At 48.8% G+C, this 23533-nt stretch overlaps 1 protein-coding gene and 2 non-coding genes across 8 annotated transcripts; 1 reads left to right on the top strand and 2 right to left on the bottom strand.

Annotated features, from left to right (window-relative positions):
* Positions 1–1066: 1066 nt before the first annotated feature.
* Positions 1067–23156, bottom strand: PPRC1 (PPARG related coactivator 1). 6 transcript variants are annotated; one of them, XM_072971794.1, is made up of 15 exons: positions 23120–23156; positions 16162–16268; positions 11262–11450; positions 10539–10688; positions 10319–10420; positions 7297–10201; positions 6943–6996; positions 6074–6131; positions 5222–5292; positions 3539–4262; positions 2429–2578; positions 2253–2319; positions 2010–2131; positions 1612–1763; positions 1067–1321 (listed from the first exon to the last, which is right to left on the bottom strand). In XM_072971794.1, exons 2-15 carry the CDS (start codon positions 16258–16260, stop codon positions 1218–1220), a joined length of 4947 nt encoding a protein of 1648 aa, XP_072827895.1. In that variant the 5' UTR covers positions 16261–16268; positions 23120–23156; the 3' UTR covers positions 1067–1217. The 6 variants fall into 6 exon arrangements, with proteins under 6 accessions (XP_072827895.1, XP_015100126.2, XP_015100125.2 ...); XM_015244640.3 differs by lacking the exons at positions 16162–16268; positions 23120–23156 and adding an exon at positions 15017–15300 and having other exon boundaries at positions 5222–5289; XM_015244639.3 differs by lacking the exons at positions 16162–16268; positions 23120–23156 and adding an exon at positions 15017–15299.
* On the top strand, positions 16132–16257 carry LOC116282535 (small nucleolar RNA SNORD22). Its single transcript, XR_004192073.1, has one exon. It is a non-coding gene; the product is annotated as a small nucleolar RNA SNORD22 (small nucleolar RNA).
* LOC116282537 (small nucleolar RNA SNORA2/SNORA34 family) lies at positions 19717–19848 on the bottom strand. The gene has a single exon (XR_004192075.1). It is a non-coding gene; the product is annotated as a small nucleolar RNA SNORA2/SNORA34 family (small nucleolar RNA).
* Positions 23157–23533: the final 377 nt, after the last annotated feature.

Here is a 23533-nt window from a genome sequence, read left to right as displayed (position 1 = left end):
AACTTGGTCAGATCCCCCAACATACCCCAATCGAGCTGCCAGTGGTTTCCCACCCTTCACCTTCATTGCCTCCAATACCCTGGGAGGCCCCTTCTCAAAATACCACCCACATCTCTGCACTCCCACCTCCATTACAGAGGATCCATAAAGTCCTCACCACTGTAGTGGTGAGGTGTTAATCTTCAAAACTGCCCCTCCTTTAATCATGATTCGCCCATAAGACAACCCATTCCACTCTCAGATAGCCTCAGGTCCGCTCCATGAAGAGAAAAGGGGTTGTGCACCAAACCTGAGTAGTAGCAGCAGTCTCTTCAAACCTATAATCCTGAAAACAACCCTTCTACCGCGTAGGTTAGTTTACCATGAACTCTCCCAGTGGGAGAACTAGAAAACCTCCCAACCACCTCCCCTTTTGCCTTTCTCGAAGTAGGCACTCCCCTCTCCTCGGTGTAACTCCCCCTTCCCCAAAGGTCTATCCACATGCATGCATCTATGCACCTGCTGGGTACCAAGCATTCTGTTCCAACTAATGTGATCCATGTACACACAAGCTGCAGTTTATTTTGGAACAAGTGTGAGCTTCCTCTGGGTCCTTGATATTAAAATTCCTTTCTGGACCAGTAGCAGCATCCCCTTGTTGGAGATACAGAATCTCAGGCCCTATGCCAGAAGTCAGAATCCACATTTTAAACAGATCTCCAGATGATTCAAATGCCCTTTTAAAATCTGAGAAGCACTGCTCTAGATGACTGATTTCACTGAGAACATTCTTGAGGAGCAAAGTTTCAAGTCCAAAAGAATTTTGCACCTGATCAATGAGGGGTTCTAAGAACTAAATGAGGTAAGCATGTCCCTGTTGTGTTCAGAGAGGAAAAGGGACTTTTCTAGTACTAGCTCCACAGAAAGAAGCACAGCAGCACTTGAGAGTTCTCTCTAATTTATGTTTATTAGTCTGCATAGTAACTTAGAGTTTCCAAACACTGGGGGAGCCCCATCCCTCTTACATGGGAATGTAAGTGACCGTGTTTCAATGCCTGTTATAAAAAACAAATAACCTTTAAAAAAATCTGATTTAACACATTTTTATTTCACTTTTTTCCATTTCTTTATAAAACAGTCATCTCCTCACTAGCAGCTCTCTCCCCTAGAGTGGGGGAGGGGTGGAGGAGGTTGGGTACCTCCAAAGAAAAGGGGGATTAGGGGAGAAGGGCCCAGGGTTACCTCCTGAGGTTCTTCTGGGCCTGTTTCAACAATGTGTCAAAGTCAAGAGAATCAAATTTGCTCTTTACAGGAGCAGGGTCAAAGTCCTCCCGGTTGGAGTCTATAAAAGTAGAAAGAGACAAACATCAAGGTCCCCCGAGCACACTTCCCAACTTCAGGGTCTTCAAATGGCCCGCCACCTCCCATCCCAATAATGGATGGAGCTAAAATTGCCCAGCTTTTAAGTCAAAAGACAGGAGGCCCCCCATTTTTCCTCTCATCCCACCCCTTAGGCTCTTCATCTGTCAGAGAAAGACAAATCTGCCTACCTAATCTCCCTCTCAAAGGGCTGGGGACCCTTCCGGAGAGAAGAGGAAGTATACCAAAGGCACAGGGCCTCCCCCTACTCACCAAGATCAGAATAGCTTCTTTTGCAAAACTGCCTGCGGCCCCCAAAGCAGAGATCAAAGGGTTGCTCATCTGCCTGCCTCAGCTTGTGGCCACTCTCAATGGCTGCAAATGCCTCCTCCGCATAGCGGTAAGTGACGAAGCCGTAGTTGTCACTGGTGGGGAGGGTGAGAAAGAGGCTGAGATGGCTGTCTGGGCACATGCAATAGAGAAGAGATGGCTTCCGGGGTACAGTGAGGGACTGGGGTGGGTCTTCTCATTCCCCAAATGACCAACCCTCTGTAGAAATGAAGAGTGTCCTACATAGCCCAGCACACCAGAGCAAGGGGGAAAAGACAAAAAAGCATCAAGGCAGATAAATGGGACAGAAAGGACATCCTGACCTTAGGGTCCAACCTTACCCTTGGACACGGAAGTGGATGGTGCACTCCTCAATCTCTCCAAAAACGGAGAACCTCTGTTTCAGCTCTGACCGAGTCATGCGTCCAGGTATCTTTCCAATGAAGACCACTCTTCTCTCTTCCTATGTTGTATCAAGGAAATTAACACACCATGATTCAGGGACACAACTGCAGATGGCTCTCTGAGCTCATGGTTCAGGGACAAGCAAGCCCCCTCCTCCCAAGACCTGTTCCTCTACTCACTATTGCACGCTCCTTCTGCAGAACTCTCTGCCTTTGGTAATGGTCGTGTGAACGATAAGAACTGTACCTGACAAAGAGAAGGTGCTGTCAGTCCCCCAGACATAAGACAGCTCAAGTCTCAGAACTTGCAGGCACTTGCATCCCAGGTACACTGACTCCCTGGAAAACACACTCACCGCCGCCTCCTGTCACTTCTCCGGCGTGGGGATGGAGAGCGGGACCGGCTTCGGGAACTGGATGATGAGGATGAGGAAGAGGAAGAGGAAGATGATGATGAGGAAGAGGAAGAGCATCTTCGGGAACGTCCAGAGGAACTGCAACTGGACCTGGAGAACAAAGGGGCAGGCAGTAATGCTGGGAGGGGCACAGGTATATTTCATTTGCCTCACCTTGGCCCCAGCCGTGCCTCCGTCAGGAAGCTCAGGACCAAACGCAAAGCACAGCAGAAGAGGTCTAGAATTCTTCGCAGATGACCAAACTGAGAACCTTATGAACTTTAGATGTTTTAGAGTGTTTTGGCACAGGTCATATTTATTTTCAATTATGCAATTAAACATTGAAAAGTATTTAATAAATCAGAAAAGAAAAAAATGGAGACTCAGAGATAAAGGGCTGGGCCCCAGGTCTTACAGCTAGCTGGGATGTCAGGTCTGGGTCTCTGGGATCCTCCTTCCTTCACGTCTCATAAAAGTACTATCAACAGGGCATTAAGGGGAGGTGACTGTGCTAGACCTGTGCTAGCAGCCATTTCTGAAAACAAGCTTCACCATCAAAAAACAAAAATTCATTGATTCAGTGGGAAAATTTGGGTCTATTACTGAGAAAAAAGTACTGCCAGAAAACAGATGAGGCCATTGTGACACCCAAAGGAACTGTCCCAGACTTTTTTCTCAACAGATGATTAAAGGACTATCTGCCATTAACAACCCACTAGCCCACTGTCTCACATACCATCAGGAAGATACCATAAATGAGGATTGATACAGTATGCAAAGGAATCAACATGGTCAAGATCACACCCTAATGGTCTCCCCAAGGTAGGTCTCCAGAAATCAGGAGACCTCAGATATCCCAAAGTCCAACAGGGGACAGAAGCTATCTATGTTCTCACAGCTTACCTCCTTCAACAATCCAGAAAAGGGGGAGAAGAAAAAAGCCGAAGACAGAAATAGAAGCCTCAGTGCCTGAAAGTATCCAACTCAATGTACAAAAGCTCTCAAAGTAAACCAGAGTAGAGTTTATGAACTTCCTAAGCAGAGAGGACCTAACAGGCCATCAGAGCTCACCTTCGCCACCTCTTGTGTGGGGGGGAGAGGGACCGGGACCGGGACCGGGATGAGGAAGACGACGATGAGGATGAGGAGGAAGATGCTTCGCTGGTCCGGTTGGACCCAGAGCTGACAGAACGGCTGCTGCGGCCACGGCGGCCCTGCCAGCCCTGGCCTGGGGGGCTGGCTGACCTGCAGGCTTTTCGGTAACAGCGAACTGACTGCTGCTTGGCTGAGGGCTCAGGGGGAGTCCTAGTGTTCATGTCATTCCGGCAGGGTGAGGCCTCAGGGGACAGCAAGGCAGATGGGGCAAGGCAGGGGGCTGGAGTATCTGCCTGCTCATTGCTAGTCCTGTGATCAAGTGGCTCCTGGGAGGCAGCTGTGCATGGGGGAAGAGGGCTGGCTGGGCCCAGGGACAAGACGGGTTTGATGGTGATATCCTGATGGCGTTTGACGTTCCACCGGGAGCCCACCTCTGGAATGACTAGGGCCGGCGTCTTTTTTGGGGGGGTCCTGCTCCGGACACAATAGTCATGGTCCCCAGAGCCCACATGGACTGGACTAGGGCCATGGACCCCTTCTTGGAAGCGGGCTGCAGCTGGATGTTTGGCCTCTGTAACTCCTTCAGGCTTCAGGGTTCCCTCCTGGGCGGTAGACTTAGGAGATTTGGCTTTAGCCAGCAGTGAAACAGCAGCCAGGGGCTTCCATAACTGATGGGGAGGGGTAGCTGGAGGGGTGAGCCCTGTGAGGGGAGGGAGGATGGAGATAGCAGGATGAGATCCAATTCTACACTTCTGAACACTGTATACAGGCTCCAGAGACCCCCACTTCATCTCACAAAGTATGCTAACAATGGTCAACAGCCCAGCTTCTCCCACTGTTAGAACTACTCCTTTCCCTGTATTTCCCATCTTGGAGACCAGCAACAGAAACCCAACCAGCTAGGGTCCTCCTGACCCCCTCAACCTCTCACTGCCCAAACCTAGCTGGTGGCCAGGTCATGTCTGGTCTACCTCTCCATTCTTAGACCTACCCCCTGCACTGCCTGACTTCTAGGCTGCATCTTGCCTGGACTCGTAATCACCTCCTAATAATCTCCTACCTTGGGCTTCACACCCATCCACCTGTCTTCTACATTCCTACTGGAAGGAACACCCAAAAACCAATCTGGTAAAGCTTTTTCAACTGCTTCTTCAATGTACACCATAAAGTCCAAAAAGCTTAGCATGGCATTCAAAGTTCCCATAACCTGACCTCCTACTTACCACTCCAGCTCTCTCTTACTTTAGCTCTGCCCACCACCCTGATCAGCCACTATACTCCACACAAAATGAACCGCTCACAATTTCCCAAAAATATACCAGGCTAGGTTTGTTTCTTCAGTTCACTCAAGCTCTTTCATCTACCTAGAATGCCCCACCCCCTAAATCTACCTGAATGGTATCAGCGCTTTTCTCACGCCCCTCCCCTGACTGTCCCCCTTCATCTGACCTCACTATAATCCACACAGGCTTCTTTACAACCTCTTGATACTCAACATGCTCATCTGTTTACACATCTGCCCTGCAGAGTGTGAGAACCTCGAGGATGAGGATTAGATCTCTGTATCCCCAACACCTACACACACTTGGTGCAGAGTGGGCTCTACAAACATTTGCTGCATAAACTAATCAAAGGCAGAGATCCCCACCCTGAACCCACCTGCCACGTTGGCCAGTTCTGGGGCTTGTAACCGGTCTAGGGGCCTCTTCTCCTGGGGAGTGTCAACGCTGCTGGCGGGGGGGAAAAGGGAAAGCCTGGTTCATTGCCTCCTCGACATCTTGTACATCTGCTTTTCTCACAAAGCAACGGGGGAGAGGTGGTGTGTGCAGAGAGGAATGAGGGGCATGAACTGCCCCTATCATTCTCCTCCAGTACAAAAGAGGTCTTAGTAACTGAACTGTATGTAGGCTGGGTATCAACTCAGCTCTGCCCAATTCCTAGAGGCAGGCTATGACCTTGAATACCCCCTACTTCTTTCAAGCCAGGAGCCTCATGTGCCCAGCTCAAACCAACCCAAAATCCACGTGGAGGAAAATATGCTTAGCTTAACAGGATGGCGTACTATGAACATGAAAAATGAAAAAAGGCCTCTCAGTGCTGGAAGAATGGGGAAACAAGGAGGTCCAGGATGCCTGTGTCCTCCAAGGAGTCAGGGGAGCCCTAGCCATGAACATCTTCCCCGTTTTTCTTACACCATCACCAGTGTTGAGCAACCTTAAAGTTTATTAAATAAAGGAAAGAAATCCCCAAAGGCATGACTTGCCAGAAGACAAAGGCATCACCATGTGGAATCAGCCAGAGGATGGTACTTACATATACACAGCCTCCTACCTTACCACCCAAGACAGTGCCCAGTAATGATGGGCTGAGCAGGGGGTGGGGGAACAGGGAAAGACTCTAGAGCTTACTAAACATCCCTGTAACAGAGGCATCCAGTTGACAGTCCTGGAGCGCCGGCCGGCTGCTGACCAACAGCTGTAGGGTAACTCGCTTATACGTCTCCATACTTACCCTGAGTTTCCTACAGCCAGGCTGTCAGCAGGAGCCGGGGGAGGGCACTCCTTTTTGGCTGAAAAGAAACCATACTAGTTAAAAGCCCAACTAGATTTCCATACTGAGGAGACGCAGAAGGGCTGGCTTTGAGACCCACAGGAGGAAAATCCACTTTGCCTACATTCGCCACTGGGCTCTCCTAAGAGAGATTCATTCTCTTCCAGAGGGTGCCCAGGTGCTATTTTTAATCATCTTTCTGCTCAGAAACATCCACACTCCCACTGAATCTGAGATAAAGTCCAAACTTCTAAGCCTAGTATTCCAGGTTCTACATAACCCTCCTAACTTCCTAATTTTGTAACATACTCTTGGATCTACACTTATCATATTTTGTATTTTGCCTTGTACTACAGATACCTGTTACCAATTCAGGAATCATTTCTGAAGATTTTCCTCCCTAATTAGACCATAACTCCTTGAGAAGAGGACACAGTATCCTCCACAGCACCTAGATCCATGCCTTGGACTGAAAAATAGAGCTATCAATTGCCTTCCAAATATACCACATGCAATCTTATATCTCTGCTTATATTCACCACACACACTCTCTGAATTCCTCTTTCAAGTCCCTCTATAAAAATGTCCTCAAATAACCCAACATACCTGGCTCTCATCTATCTACTCTTCATAGTTCTTGCCATGCTGTACCCACCACCCTCTCCCTGGCTTAGACTGTGTCACAGGTGGATCTTGTCTCCCCATGCCAATTAGTGGGCTGCTCTAAAGGCTGAGATCCCCCCCTCCCCCTGTTTAAGCAACTAGAGGGCAGGACCCAAAGGAAGTATCAACAAAAAGGTGTTGCAGCGAAGTGACCCATGTTTCCTCACCTTCTGATTTCTCAAACTGCTCCAGCAGACTGGACAGGTCCGATGCCTCAATTCCTGTGGAAGCATACAACATAGGATTGGAAACCAGCCCCTGTCAACTGAGCACACAGGTCCCAGAAGTCCCAAATCATCTCACTTCTCCCCTTATACTCCCCCTGCCCACAGTACTCAGTAAACCAAGGCAGCAACACAGAGCAGAAAACAATCAAACAAATCCAGTCTTCCACCTTTCAAGAACTCTCCGAAGAAACCCAACAAAGGCCAGCTCCATCAAGGTGGTTTATCCTGGTCTGTGGCGGGCACTCCTCATACAACCCCCATGCCATTCTTCAAACTGAACCATGTGGCACTCACCAATCTCACTGATGAAAGCCTGCACCACATCCTCAGGACCCTGGGTACGGGGGTTAGGCAGGAAGGACAGTTTCCTTAGACGGGCTGGGTGGACAGCAGGCAGTTTGGTGGCAGTGCTCTGTCTTGATGCAGGTGTGAGAACAGCCTTGGCAACGGGAGATGGAGGCTTCTCCCTGGGCCTAGTCTCCTGGGTCTCAGGCTTTAGATTCTCTGATGCAGTTTCCTCAACAGATACACTCTCAGCAGACAGGCACGGTGAAGCCTTGATCGGAGGGCTGTGCACCGGGGAGGACACCTTGTGTTTCAGATGGGGAGATGCAGGCACTGGCTTGACCTCTACCTTGGTGGGCTCTATCTGTGGAGCTCCCTGACCAGCTGCCCCAAGACTGAGGGGAGGAGCCATCGGCACAGTTAGTACACTTTCAGGAGGGCCAGCTGGGATGCCACTGGGCTCCACCTTGGATGGAGGAATAGCTCTCCCAACAGAGGTTAGAGACAAAGGAGGTGGGGGAACAGGAGGCCAGAATGGAGGGTGTTGTAGCCCTGGGCCCCATCCCAAAGGCCCATAGGTACAGGTGGAGCTATAAGGTGGGACTGCGGCAGGAGGAGGTACCCAAGGCACATTACAAGTAGGGGGCACAGCATAGGCGCCAGGAGTACCAGACACTAGGGGCACCGTTGGTGGGGGTGGCAAGCAAGGATACCCAGAAGGGGACACAGGGGGATAACAAGGCCAGGGTGGTACAGGGCCATAGTGGGTATAGGGATCAGGTGGCACTGGCCCCATAGACATTGGAAGACTCGGAGGCTGCAAGGGTGGTGGGGGCACACTGGGAACCCCTTGCCCGTTTGAGGGAAGGGACAGCATAGGGGTCATGACCAGCCCACCTGAGGGAAAAGGCAGAGCAGTGGGCATTGTAGGGGGCATGGACTGCACGGTAGGAGGTGGAGGTCTTGCTGGCACTGGCATCTCTTGGGATGACACCTGCTCAGTGGGAGCTGAGGCCATAGGTTTGCTTGCAGGTGGCTCGGGATTAGGAGAAGCAGGAGAGGGACCCACAGGCACAAAGCAAGCCTCAGGAGGAGCCTCAGGGTTTCTCTGCAGAGCTGTCTTCTTGGCTGGGGCTGGCGGGATGACAAGACAAGGGATGTCTGCCAGCCCTGTGGGAGTCTCTGGGAGGCTGGGCCACTTCCCAGCTGGGGGCTGGGAGCTCCTCTCTTCTGCCTCTATTTGGCGCTGCTGCCTTCGTCGCCGGTACTCAGATAGGCTAAGAGGCCTAGGTCTAACCTCCGGGGTTATGGCACTGGTACCACCTTCCCCCTTCAGAGGACCCACGACTTCTTTGACCTCAGGACTGATGGCCTTTGGGGGGTCTGAGGACTCTGACTCCAGGAGCTGGGGGACTGGACTCCCCTGGGCCGATGATACTGCACCACGTCTGGGATCAGTTGGCCTAGACTTAACTAGTACAGGGTCAGCTGGAGCCAGGTCACTGGGAACAGAGTCAACTTGTACTGGGGTAGTCAGAACAGGATCAACTGAAGGCAAGTCATCTGAGATCGGGACAACCACTGCAGGGTCAACTGCTGCCGAGTCAGCCAGGACTGGGTCAATCAGCACTGGGTCAGCTGGGAGAGGGTCAACAAGCTCTGAGCTGGCTGAAGCAAGGTCAACCAATGCAGGAGCAACAGGTACAGGGTCAGCTAGAACAGGGTCAACTGCAGTAGGATCAGCTTCAACAGAGTCAAGTGGCATGGGGTCAGCTTGAGCAGATTCAACCAAGAGATGGGCTGAAACAGGGTCGGCTTGGATGGGGTCAACCAGGTTGGGGTAGAGGTCTGGCGGACCTTCTTGAGCAGGAATAGCTTGTCCAGCACTACTCTCCAAGATCCCAGAGCTAGGCTTCTCCAAGGCAGCTGCCCAGGCCCGAGCCCAAGCCCGGGGTTTCCCTCTACCACAGGAAGGCCCAACCCTTCTCTGAAGGTCCTCCTGAGGCAACTTGCCTGCCTGAGAGGTCACCTCTGTAACCGCTGTAGACTGCCCACGAGAGGCTGACCTCAGCCTCCGGGCATAGCTTTCTGCACAGGCAGCTGGCTGCTCCTTGTTCTTCTTCCTCCTGCCCTTTCGAGCTCTCTGGGAACTCAGCGTTGCATTGGCTGGTGGGTTCTGAGGCCCCTTGGGTGCCACTGGCTCCATGACCTCCCTGGGCTCCAACAAGCAGGCCGACTGCAGCTTTTCCTTTGAGTCCAGTGACAACCTCTCTTTCTCAGGGCAGAGGGCTTCCTTGGGCACAGCAGCCTCTGTCTCTGCCTCTAGTGTAGGCATGAGCAGCTGCAAGGCCGAACTGGCCTCTAGGGAGTCATCAAGGAGCACAGGCTGAGGTCCAGCAGGGATCTGTCGCACTACAACTGGTATTTCCAGGTCATTGCCAGCTGTGGCTGCCTGGCCCACAATCTCCAGCACCACACAATCCTCAGGCAGCGTCAGGTCATCCGGCTGCTCCTGAAGCTCATCCTCAAGTGCTGTCAGGTGGGTGAGGTTGGGCAGGCAATATGGGTGCATGGCCCGCACCAGCTCACTCAGGGAGGAGATGCTCTCATCACCAGCTGCCTGCACTGCCATCTCTGCTGCTGCTGTTTTATCTTCCTCCTCGGGACAGGCCAGGTGCATGGGGAAGTCTGGGATGCTGCTCACAGAGTTGTTGAGCTCCCCAGCAAGCAACTCACTGCTGAAGCCAGCCACCTCCTCCTCCTCTTCCCCATCACTACGCTGCTGGGGAGGAGGGGACTGGCCCCAGCGGGGTCTTGATCTTGGGGGTCTCCAGCTAGGAAGCTTGGGGGAGGAGGTCTCCAAGAAGGAGGGTGGAGAGAAGTCCCAAGGGGGATCTGTGAGAGACATCTCAACCTACAAGAGAGAAGGGAAGCTGCAAAAGGAGTTTTCTCCAGGAACATATTTTTCCAGACCTGTCCCCACATGCTCCTCCCCGCTGGGAGACCATGAGGCTCCCTAGGTCATGCTTACCCCATTCATTCTACTACTGCCTGTGCTGGAGCCCAGTGGATCAGCTGGGGTGATGAGGTCACGTTCTGGGGGTGTCCGAGAGAGACTGAGCAGCCTGTGTAGCTAAAGGGAGAAAAAGACCTGAAATCAGTTTGTGCTTCTGAGCTACATGAGTGGGCCCACATACGTAGTTCTAACCCTTGCATAAACCATACATCCTTTCCCCTGGTCCCACACTTACAGAGGAGCCCTCCCGAGGTGACACAAGCAGCTCTGAGTCAGGAATGCTGTCAAACGGAGACAGGTTCTCGGAATCTGCATTGTCCAAGATCTCTGTGAGAGCTGTGAGCAGCGACACTTCATTCTGGTCCTCCAGAGATAATCTGCTCTGCTTAGGAAAGACAACAGGAAGGTCCTACCAACATCCCTAATGATGTACTGGGCTACTGAGGACAGGATGCGAAGAGAAACAGAATCCCAGACTCAGTTCAGCTCAATTTGCCAGAGAGAGATTTGAGTACCAGGAGGCATGGGTTCCGATCTCATTTACTACCACCCACACCTCTCTAGTGTCAACAGAGGCCTGTCAAAACTGAATCTCAAGCTTATATTTCACACTCCCTCCACCCTCAGGTAAGATGTGGGATGCTCAGCAGACAACCCTTGGCTAAGCCAGAGTTGGACTCAAAACAAAGATTAGGACTCTCAGGACATGTAAGTCAGGGGCCCGGGGAGGGGGAAAAAAGCCTTGCGCTATAGTCTAAGCCTGCCAGGGTATCGTTTTACATGGGACATGGGACATGGGACATGGCTGGCAGTCTGCAGCCCAACTCTCACTTAGAAATGAAAATATACTTCAGTGATTCAGGTTGGGTATCTAGAAGTCAAGGTTCTGGGAGAGCAGAGCCACTGAACCATAGCCAAAGCTCCTGCCTGAAGACCTCCAAGCCCAGCCCTAGCTCACCTCTCCAAGGCTACCAAAATCCTCGATGAGGGAGATGAGGGAGGCATCCATGTAACTGTGCATGGTCCCCAGCAGTGTCCCATCCTGCAGTATCAGCTCCTCCATCTCCAGGTCCTTGTCCCTCAAACAGGGCCCCAGCCGAGACAGACTGACAAAGCCAGAATCATCCCCCTCCTCATGTAGCAGCACCTGGGGCAAAGGCGGGAAGGTCAGAAAGGTGTGGTGAAGGCTGCAGGGCATGCGCCCTCTGGGGCAGCTGATTGATGTCCTCTGTAAACCAGGCACCCAGCCCTCCACCAATGACCTTGGACTCGGCAGGGGCCCCACCACAGCCAAACCTCTGGACTTGCTGAGAAGAGGTAAGTACAGCCTATAAGCCAAAGCCCCAACCAGATGACAGTGTTTTTGCCCACCTTCTGAGTGAAAAAAGGTTTAGACTCAGGCTTTCCCAACCCATGCTCTCTTCACACCCCAGAATTCATTTTTTGTACCACTCACTTCTCTGGCAATCACATCCTGCCCTCTCCCCACCCTATGACATTCCTTGCATCATTACTAAAACTGGATTCCAAGTACCTCTGGGGGCAAATCACCCTTTGTACTCTGTTTATATTCTTCTTGGTTCTTGGAAGGGGTTTAAACTGAGCTTACGCTTCCTGGTTATCCATGATGCCTGGCACAGTGTATCAGAGTATACACAGTTGATATTCACACTTATTTCAGACTTTTATCTTGAAGGTCCTACAGTGTGCACCCAACCTCTCAAAGGTAGTACCAAGGGAAAAGTCTCTTCCCTATCCCTACTAGGTTAGAGCAAAAGAAGAGAAAGCTTGATTCTGTGGATGGAAAAGCCCCACCCCAACTCTTCCCTAAGAACTAGCAACATCTTCAGCCTTGTCAGGCAGGGAGCCACCCGCCCAGGCCTGTCAAGAGTGTGGGCGTGGGCAGGGCCAAAAGTGGCTGGAAGGGCTGGCAAGGCCAGAGGCCAGAGTACCAGAATACCTCCACTACAAGAAACTACAGATGATGCAAAGATCAAAGAGGAGCAAACACGGACAAGCCAGTCTCCTCTCTCCTTTGGTAGCAAAGGGAAAACTCTGTACCTTTTCCAAAAGAAAAAAAGCAACAGATGTGACTACACCCCCTACCATCCTCACCAAGCTGAGGAGTTACAATGCCCAAGGAGAGGAAAAGATAGATAGGGACACTTTAGGAGGCCAGGCCCGGAGACGAAGTGCAAGGTGGCAGGTTTTAGCCACTAACTCCTCCCAGGCCTTCATAATCCTGTAATTATAACCAGCTGCTGAATATCACCTGGCTCAGCAAACACTCCTAAGTGAGCAAGGAGGCTGCATCTTGACTTGCCCTGCCACCTACCTGACCCAGCCACTAGGCCAGAATCTTAAGACAATACCCAGCTCTACGAACTACTCATCACCACCTCTATCACGTAGGTATTGGAGCCCCAGTGAGAGACACCCCGCTCTTCATCTGACCTCACCCATCCTACAAACAGCACAGCTCCCAGAGTACCAAGATCATCTAGGGGCCAAGCCCAGGCTAAAAATGAGCCAGCCACCAGCATCTTTAACAACCTCCCAACTGGCTTTCCCACATCCAGTGTGTCCTGCAGTGTTCAAAACCAGCCACAAACTAAAACTAAAACAAAAAACAAAAAACAAAAAACAAAAACACACATTTTGATCACTTTTTGAGACCCTCCCTCATCCTCTCCAAGGGCATCTTCCTGCTCTCAGCATTAGTTCTAAAGTCCTTAAATGGCTTACAGTGGTCCTGGTATTTTCCTCCAGATTCTTCCCTAATGCGTCTTCTCTCAACACTCTGCCTATCTCTGTATACAGTAGCCACACAGCTTTCTCCAATAAGTCATGTTCTCTCCTACCTTGAGGCTTTCACGTACTATTTCCTCTGACAAAATTCCCCCCTGCCCCCACCACACACAGTCTTAGTTTAAAATGTTCCTTTCCAGACCTGCAAAATAGATTACTACTGCTGGTTATATAATCCCAAATAGGCACTTTCCTTTTGTCCCACTCATCATTAGTTACTATCTGTGTATCCTGATAAAAACATAAGATCCTGGAGGACAGGGACCCTGTGTGGTTTACCACAGTATCCCTTGTGTCTGAAAATAATGGAATCTCAATAAATAGCTGGTTGACTAGCTTCCACACGCTCATCATTGTGTGTGTTTGTGGTGAACAACCTCACCATGAGATCCTCTCCAACCCCAAATGATCATCTAACTTGGATTACAGCTGGATCATGGATACTTCCTGCCTCTCCCCATAAGGGTGGGCAGCACTAGCCCTACAAGATGGGGCCTCTGAGAAAAAAAGAGAAGGGTAGGGGGGCCTGGAATGGCCTGCTAGAACTGACATTATGGACAGCCTGCAGCCCAACTCCCACCTAGAGACAAGAAGGAAAAAAAGCGTTCGAGGACTCAGCTTAATTGCTTAAGAGAGATAACAGCTCAGACTAAGTCTTGCCCACCACCACTCTGGGTGGGAACTTTTTTAAGAAGCCCTGGTGAGAAGTGGGAAGATAACACTTTTAAATATGGGGAACTGAAGGCCAAGAAAAAAGAATATTACAGAAAAAAATCCCCTCCTCATTCAATAAATTTTCGGCTAGTGTTGAATAGTTCTCAAATCACCTCCAACTCTTCCCCTCCCCAGCAAAAATTCCAGAAAAATTTAAACACAGATTATCTCAATTTGTATGTCAGTTCAAAGAAGGCCTTAGCTGCCTCCTCAAAAGAGATGGAGGAAGAAGTGAGGACAGAGAGGATTCCCTTTCCCTTATTTAAGCCTGTCCCACGTACATGCTGACACTCCTCATACCCTTTGAAACACGAATGAGACAGGTCTGCAGGCAACCAAAACGCCAGTGCCCGTGACTCACAACGCACCCCGAGCCGTTCAGACAGAAGCCGCCACAAGCTCACCCCACAGCACTCATCTTCAGCTTTTTACCCTCCCCAACACACTCCGCCATCCGCAGGGAACAGACGACCCGCACATCTGGAAAGTCCTTCACCACCCACTGTCGAGAGGCGACGCGGATCAAAGCAGGAGGAAAAAAACTCCAAGGCTCTGGGCAAAGTTGAGTCTACCTTCCTTCCCACCCAGGGGCCCCCAACCCAGATAGGAGATGGCGGGACCGGCTGAGACACACCCAGTTCCCGGCAGTGCGGCTCCAGCGCGGATACCAGACGCCGGGCAGCCTGGAGCGGGAGCCACGTGGACATCCCCTCCCCGCCCCCACGTGGACCCGCGGGCCACCCCCTCCAAGCCCAACCCACGTGGGTGCCGGGGCCGCCTAGAGGGGGAGGGGAAGCAGACAAGTTCTCCCGGCAAAACCGCTCCCCACAACCCCACGTGGCTCCGAAAAGGGACTGCAGCGCGGGGCTAGGAGCACCCCAACTCGGCATCCTTAGAGAGGGATCTTAGTCTTCTACTCCAAGTCCGAATCCCTGACCCCCACCCCCACCACGGACCATGTTTCCGACACCTGGTTCTGCACCTCTGGCGTTCGGGAGAAATGGCTATAAGGACTGCGCCTCCACTCGCATCCCCCTAGCAAACGACCCAGGTCCGCTCGGCCCAACCCGTCTCCTGCAGTCACCCGGCATCGACTCCCGAGCGCTTCTTCCCTTTCCTGTGGCGTCCACGTGTCACCGCCCGGCACACGCCGCTTTGCTGGCAGCCGTGGGCCGCCAGCCAGTCTCTTACCTGCTCCCCGCCGCTTACAGAGCCTACAGTGCCATATGGCGCTTGGCTGCGACTCCCCCAGCTGCTGCCGCGCACCCCACCGCCTGGGTCGGGGCCGGGGCCCCCACTCAGAGGCGGCGCGACTCCGTCTTTCCGTCCCCGGCGCGCCGCCATCTTGGCCCCTCAACACCCAGCGCAGCTCTGATCGCTGGCGCCGCCTCGCCCTGCCGATTGTGCGACGGGAACTACAACTCCCGAAAGACACCGCAAGACTACGGATCCCAGAAGACCCAGCGGCGATACCCACTTGCACCCGGAAAGAGGGCTCTTGCCTCGCGAGGAAGCCTGGGAACAGTAGTCTCATGAAGCTGACCCCGAGTGGCACGTGCTATCGGTATACTGTAATGCAATTTTGTGTTTCGCGGGGGAACCTAGTTGGGGAGAACGAGGTAACAGGCGAGTTAACATTTGCGCATCTTTTAATTTTCCTAATTTGTCCAATTGTCGGAACACCCTCTTTTGTCTTATGTTTTACCTGCTGTACATACCTTTCACCTTAGTTCAAGTGGGCCTATGTTTTGAAATAGCACCCCCTCGTGGGCACTCGCACTCCAGGAGCTAAGCCTCACCTAATACACTGCGGCACTACTGTGAGTTTAACCTTAAACACCGCATTCTCGGTGTCTCTCTGAAATTTACGTTGGCGTCTCATTACCAAATTTATTTCTTGCTGCTGCACATCATCTTGCTGTCTTGCTAAGACAACAGGTGTTTTCCTGCCGTTGTTTTTCTGTCTGGAATGCTTGAACCTGGAAACATCTTTCATCCCGTTTTATCCAGGAAAGCCTTTTGGGTCGTCCCAGCCAATCATGATCCTGCTCTGTGTTTCTACAGTCCGTCTCTATCTCTATAATTTACTCATTTGCTTTTTAGAAGCTACTTCGTATTATTGTTTTCCTATTTTTTTGTAAAGGTTTATACTACAAAAGTTTAAAAATCATTTCAAAAGGTACAAAACTATTTAAGTAAAAAATATACTTGGCCTACAAATTCCAGTTCTGCTCTCCAGATTTAACCCTTGTTATCTTTGGTGCGTATTCATCCACGCTTTTTCTATGCATATAAAAATGTATAAATTCCAGTGAAGAAACAATCACATGCCTTACCTCTTGTCCTTGTCCCAGAGCCTGTAAAGGTGAACCCACTGGGGTTGGCTGGAGGAGAAGTGGAAAGTTTGTTCCAGAAGGAACTATCTGAAGGATCATAAGGATTTCTAAACATGAGAAGGGGAGGAATAAATAATTCGTTAACATATCAGTTGTAAATTTTTTTCCAGGTCTGAAGAAAGAACAAAACACATATAATGTAATCCAACTCTTGGAGGACATCAAAAAGGGAATTTCAAGTTACTTTTTATACAACCTAGCTGTCCTAATTAGCATACAATCATTCACCCTTTCTAAATAAACAGTTTTAACCTTAAAAATGTATATAGACACACATGGATCTTCTTTATTCAAAAATGGGACCATTCTACATATATGGTTCTACAACTTGCTTTTTTTCATGTAACAATATGTTGTCCATTAACCAATATTTATTGAGATCTTAGTGAGTTCCAGTTCCATTAAATGAATATATCAATTATTAAATTATATTTTTAGTTTTAGTTTTTCACAACTACAAATTAAGTTACAGAAAACATTCTTGTACATGTAATAGTTTTCCTTGAAAGGAAATTGCTGAGTTAAAGAATGTACACATTTGAAATTTTGGCAGATAATGCCAAATTACCCTTTAAGAAGGTTGCATCAATACATATTCCCACAAAAAAATTCATGAGAGGAGACCTCTGTTATGGACTGAATTTTATGTGTCATCTGCCTCCTCCCCACCCCATGGGCATAATTCATATGTTGAAGGGCTCCATACCCAATGTGACTATATTTGGAGCCAGCGCCTTTAAAGAGGTAATTAAGGCTAAATGACATAATAAAGATGGGGGCCTAATCCACTAGGACTGTTGTCAGAAGAGGAAGAGACACCTGCAAGCCAGGGAAAGGTCTCACTAGAAACCAGCCCTGCCAGCTCCATGATCTTGAACTTCAAACTTCCAGAGCTGTGAGAAATAAATTTCTGTTGTTCAAGCCACTTAGTCTGTGGTATCCTGTTATGGAAGCCTGGAAAGACTAATGCAATGTCCTTTTAGTTAATTGCTTATTAATCTTTTGGGTGCACTGAATCTTTTCACATTTTTCTCTATAAAACAGTCACATGAGGGTCACAATAAATTTATTTCAAATAAACTTGGAAATAATTTGCCTATGAGAAATCAGTAAGAACCAATATAGGGTAGCACAATTCTTCCTCTGTGAAGAAACATACTCTAAGGTGATTTGGGCACTAACTATGGTCAGTATTATGATGATTAGGCTTTGGGAAAAAGATTCATGTTAACGAAAGAAAGTTGTGCCATTTTTGCTTTACTCAGCATCTGATAAAACGATATGCACCCACATGTGCTGTCTACATGAAATCTAATTTTATATATATATATATATAGGTCTCCAGTGCTACCTAGACAGAGGTGTTGTGGCTACTAGTCTCTTTGGCAGGTGCATTCCTAAGGGCCCTGAAGGAAAACCTCAGAGACATAGGCCACCAAACATTGGCTGAACAATCATGTCTTTGCCTGACTCCATGTTCACCAAAGACTCATCTGATTATAACTGACTTCTCATATCACTTTCAATGGAGAGAAAGTGTGTTGATTAAGTGAGACAAAACACCCAGTTCACGTGACATACATTTCTTGGTATGAATTAACAAATCAGCACTCTTGTCTATCTATTGAGTGCCTACTATGTGCCAGGCATTATTTTAGGTACTGGAAATACAGCAATAATAATACAGACCAACAAGAACAAAAAAAAAAACCTTCCTAGGGGGTGAGGGTATAGCTCAGGGGTAGAGCCAGTGCTTAGCATGCAAGAGGTTCTGGGTTCAATCCCCAACATCTCCATTAACAAAAAAAAAGGAAGAAGAAGAAAAAAAAAACCAACAAAGCTCATATTCTAGTGGGAGGCAATCTTCAATTAAATGAAGAGTCAAAATAATTTCAGAGTACCAAAAGTGCAATAAAAAATAAATGGGATAAAAAAAAGTAAAAAAAAAAACAAAATAAAATAAATGGAATGAGAATGTTAAGAGGTTAAGAGAGAACAATTTTATATGGTGTGATCAGGTTAGGCCTCTGAGGAGGTATCTGAAGTAAGCCCTGAATCACAAGGAAGAGCTAATCATTCAAAGAGCATTCTGTGGTAAGAACAGCCAGTGCATGGACACTCCAGTGGGAATACATTTGTTATGTTCAAAAGGAAGACTAGATTAACTAAGGAGTTCAAGAAAAGAGGGAGAGTAGTACCAACCTAATGTTTCATCTGTATTTAATTTGTGTGAGTCAGTCTCCTTAATCTGATGAATTCTGATTCACTTCCTAAATTGAACCTCCAGAACTACAACACTGAGGACCAGACCTGGTGTGGTCAGAAACTCCCAGGGTGGCTCCCAATAATTTCTGCCTTCTGTTATTCACACTCTTATGTACGTTCCCTCCCATATTGTACCAGGATTGGTCTGTGACCAATAATATAAGCCAGAAGCGATGATATATCACTTCCAAGATAAGATGATAAAAAGACTGAGGCTTTTAGCCTAGGTGCTTTTGTTCTCTCTCTGCCTCTCTCTCTTTCAGATCTCTTACTCTAGTGAAAGCAATGTGCCCTGCTGTAAGCAGCCCCATGGAGAACCCCAAGTGGCAAAAAATTGGAGACTCCATTGAGCAGCCATTGAAGAATGAGGCCTGCCAATAACCTCAAGAGTGAACTTGGAAGCAGATTCTCTAGCCCCAGTCAAACCTCGAGATGACTGCAGATGTGGACAACAGCTTGACTACTACCTTCTGAGAAACCCTGAGCCAGAACCAGCAGCTTAGCCACTCCTGGATTCTTGACCCTTAAGAACTAAGTGAGATAGTGGAAGTTTATTGTTCTCAGATGCTAAATTTGAGGGTATCTTGTTGCACAGTAATAGATAATTAATACACCTGGTTTGCAGTTATTCTTCCAGAGAGTCACAACCCTTCAGGCAATATCCCTTTTAGTGCTTTATTTTTAGCCGTAAACAACCCATATTTGAGGTATGGTCTACAGTCCTCAGCTTGCTGTCTCATTTCACAGAATCCCTGCAATATCCCTGGAAGAATTAGAAAAGTAGGGATTACTGTCCCCATTCTACTGAGGAAGATACTGAGGCTAAGGGAGGTTTAAACAATTTGCCAAGGGGCACATAGTAAGTAGATTATTTTATTTGGCTCCTTTGTTCCTAGTTGTATATCTTCATTTTTTTTTCTTAAGTTTTTTTGGGGGGGTAATTAGGTTTGTTTGTTTGTTTGTTTATATTTAACAAGTGCTTTACTATGAAAGTAATTTTCTCAAGCAATGTCCATAATATAGAAGCATTTTTATAATCCAATAAACAACTCAAAAAGAATCATCCTACTGTTTTTGTGGAAAACCCACAGCAATTTTTTTGGGTAGTAACTGGATCCAACAGCATTGTAATTCTAATGAACAAATTAAATCAGGGATCTTTAAATTTTGGAATTCCAGTATTCATTAACTACAAATAAGTATCAGCCCACATCTATCACCAGTGATACCAGATCTTTCTTTCTAATGAATTGCCCATTACATTTCCAAAGTTCTGAAATGGCCAACAGACCATAAAGACTCTTTTGGCTCCTGCTTGAAACGAACAGCTTCAGCAAGCTGCTGGCCTTGATTCAGGGCCAATTATTTACCTATTTTTTAATAAAGGTAGTGGGGATTGAACCTAGGACCTTGTGCATACTGAACATGCGCCCTACTACTGGAGCTATACCCTCCCCACCCTCATTGTACCCTCCCCACCCTCATTGTTCCAATCAGCTTCTTATGGAAGGAGAGATGAAAGAATAGGTTTCATTGCATTTGATGAGAATGCTCTGAAGGGCAGGGACCCTTTTACAAGGAATTATTTTCCAATGTTGGCATGCTTAGGAACCAATTGAGGCATTTCTTTCAAATGCAGATTTCTATATCCCTTTCCTCCAGAAATAAGGGGACTTCTACATATTTAACAGGTTTCTGGAGAGTTTCTTATACATCTTTAAGAAACTGCTCTGGCAGAGAAAGGTCGTGGTAAATGTTGATAGTGATGCTGATGGTAAATGGGTAAGAGGGGAAGGTGTTGGAGCAGGGAAAAATAAATCTTATCAGAATTCTTATAATCATTCAATAAATGTTACAGGATACATATCAGATTCTAGGCATTATTAGGTGTTGGGAATAGAGCCATCAATAAGACATATATCACTTGTTATCTTGATGGAAAAAGAAGATTCATCCTTGAAAAAGCAATGGCAATAAGTATTTGAGGAAGCTTCAGAGGTAAAGAAAATGTAGGGAAAAATAGAGAAGGTCAAGGTCAAGATCAGGAGAAGGAGCTGGATGGGACAGGTTCTAGGAGCTGGGAGAAATAGGGAGCCCATCTGTTCTGAGGCTAGTCTAGCTCATTGCTTCTGCTGTCTGCCTTTCTGTGGGGCTTCTCTTCCCTTCCCCTTTCCTTACTTCACCTCTTACCTCGCACCTCCCACTTTGTTTCTTCCCCATGTCTAGAGTCCGTCTTGAATTATTGACTGATATTAAAAAATACTGAATGCCACTGAATTACTCACTTTAAAATGGTTAGTTTGTCATGTGATTTCACCTCAAAAAAAGAAAATACTGGGTTCTCAAATCCATCCATCCAAATCAGCCAAACTTGCCACCCTCCAGGACACTCATTAAAGACCTTTCACACAGACTCACTGCCTCCCTACCTTACCCCCAGTCTATCTGCCAGGCATCTGCGACTTCTCCCATTTTTGCCTGGAGCACAATTCCCAGAGCTGCTCCACTGATGTTTTCCTTTCCTTCCCTAGATCTAGTCCAAACTAGAAGCAAGGCAGAGAAGAGCACTGGGTCAAGTACTTGTCAGCTGTGCGAACTTGGGTAAGTTACTCAACCTCCCTAAGCCTGGTTCCTCAAGAAGCTGAAACCACTTACCTTAATCACCCATCCAACAGTATTGAGATGATATTTCCTTAAAGGAAAACAGGACCAATAGATCAGCTGGAGTAGGAGTAAGAGGGGTACCTTCCCAGAGGAGGTAAAGGTATAACCAAGGTTTAAAGGAGGCATTAACTAGCTAGCAGGAAGAAAAGAATGTTTTACAGAAAGTTTGAATTTATTAATATTTCTCACTGTGTTTTCTTGCTTGTTCACTGGAGGTAACAGCACCTTTTTCCTAAAGGTTGTCATGAAAAGCAAACGAGGTCTCAGGTATGAAATACCTAGCACAGTGCCTGGCACATAGCAAATACTCAACAAATTCTATTTTCCTTCTTTCTTGCCTTCCACATGTGTAATCTAAGAGACGGGAACTTTAGATTCAGAGGAGGCAAAGTCCTCTCTATTGGGTGGGTTGTAAGCCCCTTTGTCCACTCAAGTGATTGGTTATCAGCATGGAATCTGGCCAGGCTAGTTGTTTGGAATGAGTGGCCTTAGGGGTGAGTGGCTACAAGATTGGGGGAAGGCAAATTCATGGACAGTAGAGAGTGAAAATCTAGCCCATTCCTGGCCCCCTTAAAATAACAGATAACTTCAAAGAAAGCAGGAAGGGGCTAATATATATTGAGTACTGACTACATAGCTTGCATTGGGCTAGGTGACTGGGCATACATTGTCTCCTTTAATTCTCAACAAGCCGCAGGTACCTATTACTGAGGGTAAAGCTAGAGTTCACAATGGGGAAATCAGTTGTCCCTGGTCATTTGCTAGTGAGTGGCAAAGCTGGAATGCAAACCGAGGTATCCAAAATTCCAGGCTAAAGTTCTGTTACTTTGGTTCCCTGTAGTGCTGACCTCTGCCCTGGGGAATGTGGGGAGGGGTGGACATAGGCAGGGGAGGACATAGGCAGGGGATGCTGCCAAGGAGATAACTGTTTAAGTGTGGATGGCTTCAATCATATCCCTCTGAAGCCTTCTATCCTCCCCTCCCCCGACTTCCCCCTCCTCTCGGGGGTGGAGATAGGGAAAGCTAGGGGTGGGGATATCCACAATGTGAATGGAAGTGCTGGAGTTAGTGTGTAGCTTTGCTTACAGCTCCCCTCCCCCACCCTCTCCTAAGCCCAAGGGAAGGGAAGGGATCCCCATCCCTTGGCAGGCCCTCTTTTCAACCCCCAGACAACTCTGCATCTGTCCATCATTTCATACTCCCTCAGCAAAATTAAGGTGGAGAGAAGGGGTCTCATAAACACTTAAGCCTCCACATCTGTAACCCTCCCCCCAGCCAGTTCTAGCCAGCTGTGCAGACTCTGGGCAGGGGTGAGGGAACCTTCACAATCAATCGCCACCTGAGTAACAAAGCGAAGGAGGACCCTCCACCCAGTCTGGGCCAGATGCCCTAGGAAGGGGACACCAGCCCAGGTCCCCAGCATCTACTCCTAGAGCCCACCCTGAAGCTTAAGGAAGAGAAGCTAGCAGCTGGGGGACCCCACCGAAGGGAGGGGGCAGACTCTCTCTTCCAGACGTCTCCCCTCCCCTCCCTCCTAATAGGTATTTCCTGTTTATGAGGCAGCTAAGGCTGGGCTTTTGGGAAGGGATGGAGATGGAGCCCCCAACCCCCCACCACCGTTGGGGAATCCATGAGGAGTGCCTGAAGGTTGGAAGGCTCCTCCCTGGGGAAGGAGTGTTCCGCAAATTGACCATCCAGATCATCCTCCCGTCCACCCTACTCCTCCAACTAAGGCCCCAGCCCCAACGGGTAGGGGGCACTGGAGGGGTTTGCTTCCTGTCCTCCCCCGTGTCAGAGGCCCTCAAAGAAAAGCAGCTTCCAGACAAGACCGGCGAGGGGGCGGGAGATTGGGGAGAGGAGGCCGAGACTGGATGAAGAAGGGGGGAAGGGAGGGGAGCGTCTTGACTGATGAGTCAGAGTCGGCTAGTGGGGAAGGATGGTCGGCGAATTCCTCCCTCCCCAGTCCTACCTGGCGGTCATTCTGCTGTTCCCCCCCTCCCAGCAAAACGCAGATCCCAGGCTCTTGGACGAGGGAGGGCAGGGACCTCACCTAAATAACCCTTTTAGCTCCAGTCCCAACTGGTTTAGCAAGCAGGGGAGGAGTAGGTGAGTTAGGGAGGAGGTAAATTGAGGGGTGGCTACAAGAATTAAGATAGTGCTTCTTTCCCCACCCAGGTTAGGGTGGGGAACGCATAACCGGGAGCCTCCTGAATAAGACTCCGTTTTCAACAGAGAGCATGGGCGGGGGGTCGGCAGTCTCGTTTTCTTCCCGAAGCGCGGCAGGGGGTGGAAAAAAGAGCTACACCTCACAGCCCACCCTGGCTCCGCCTCCCCAATCCCGGCTCCCGCTCCGGCTCCGGCTCCGGCTCCGGCTCCGGCTCCT

The sequence above is a fragment of the Vicugna pacos genome, chromosome 11 (genome assembly GCF_048564905.1).
Source record: "Vicugna pacos chromosome 11, VicPac4, whole genome shotgun sequence".
Classification (NCBI taxonomy): Eukaryota; Metazoa; Chordata; class Mammalia; order Artiodactyla; family Camelidae; genus Vicugna; species Vicugna pacos.
This window is presented reverse-complemented; position numbering and strand designations above follow the sequence as displayed.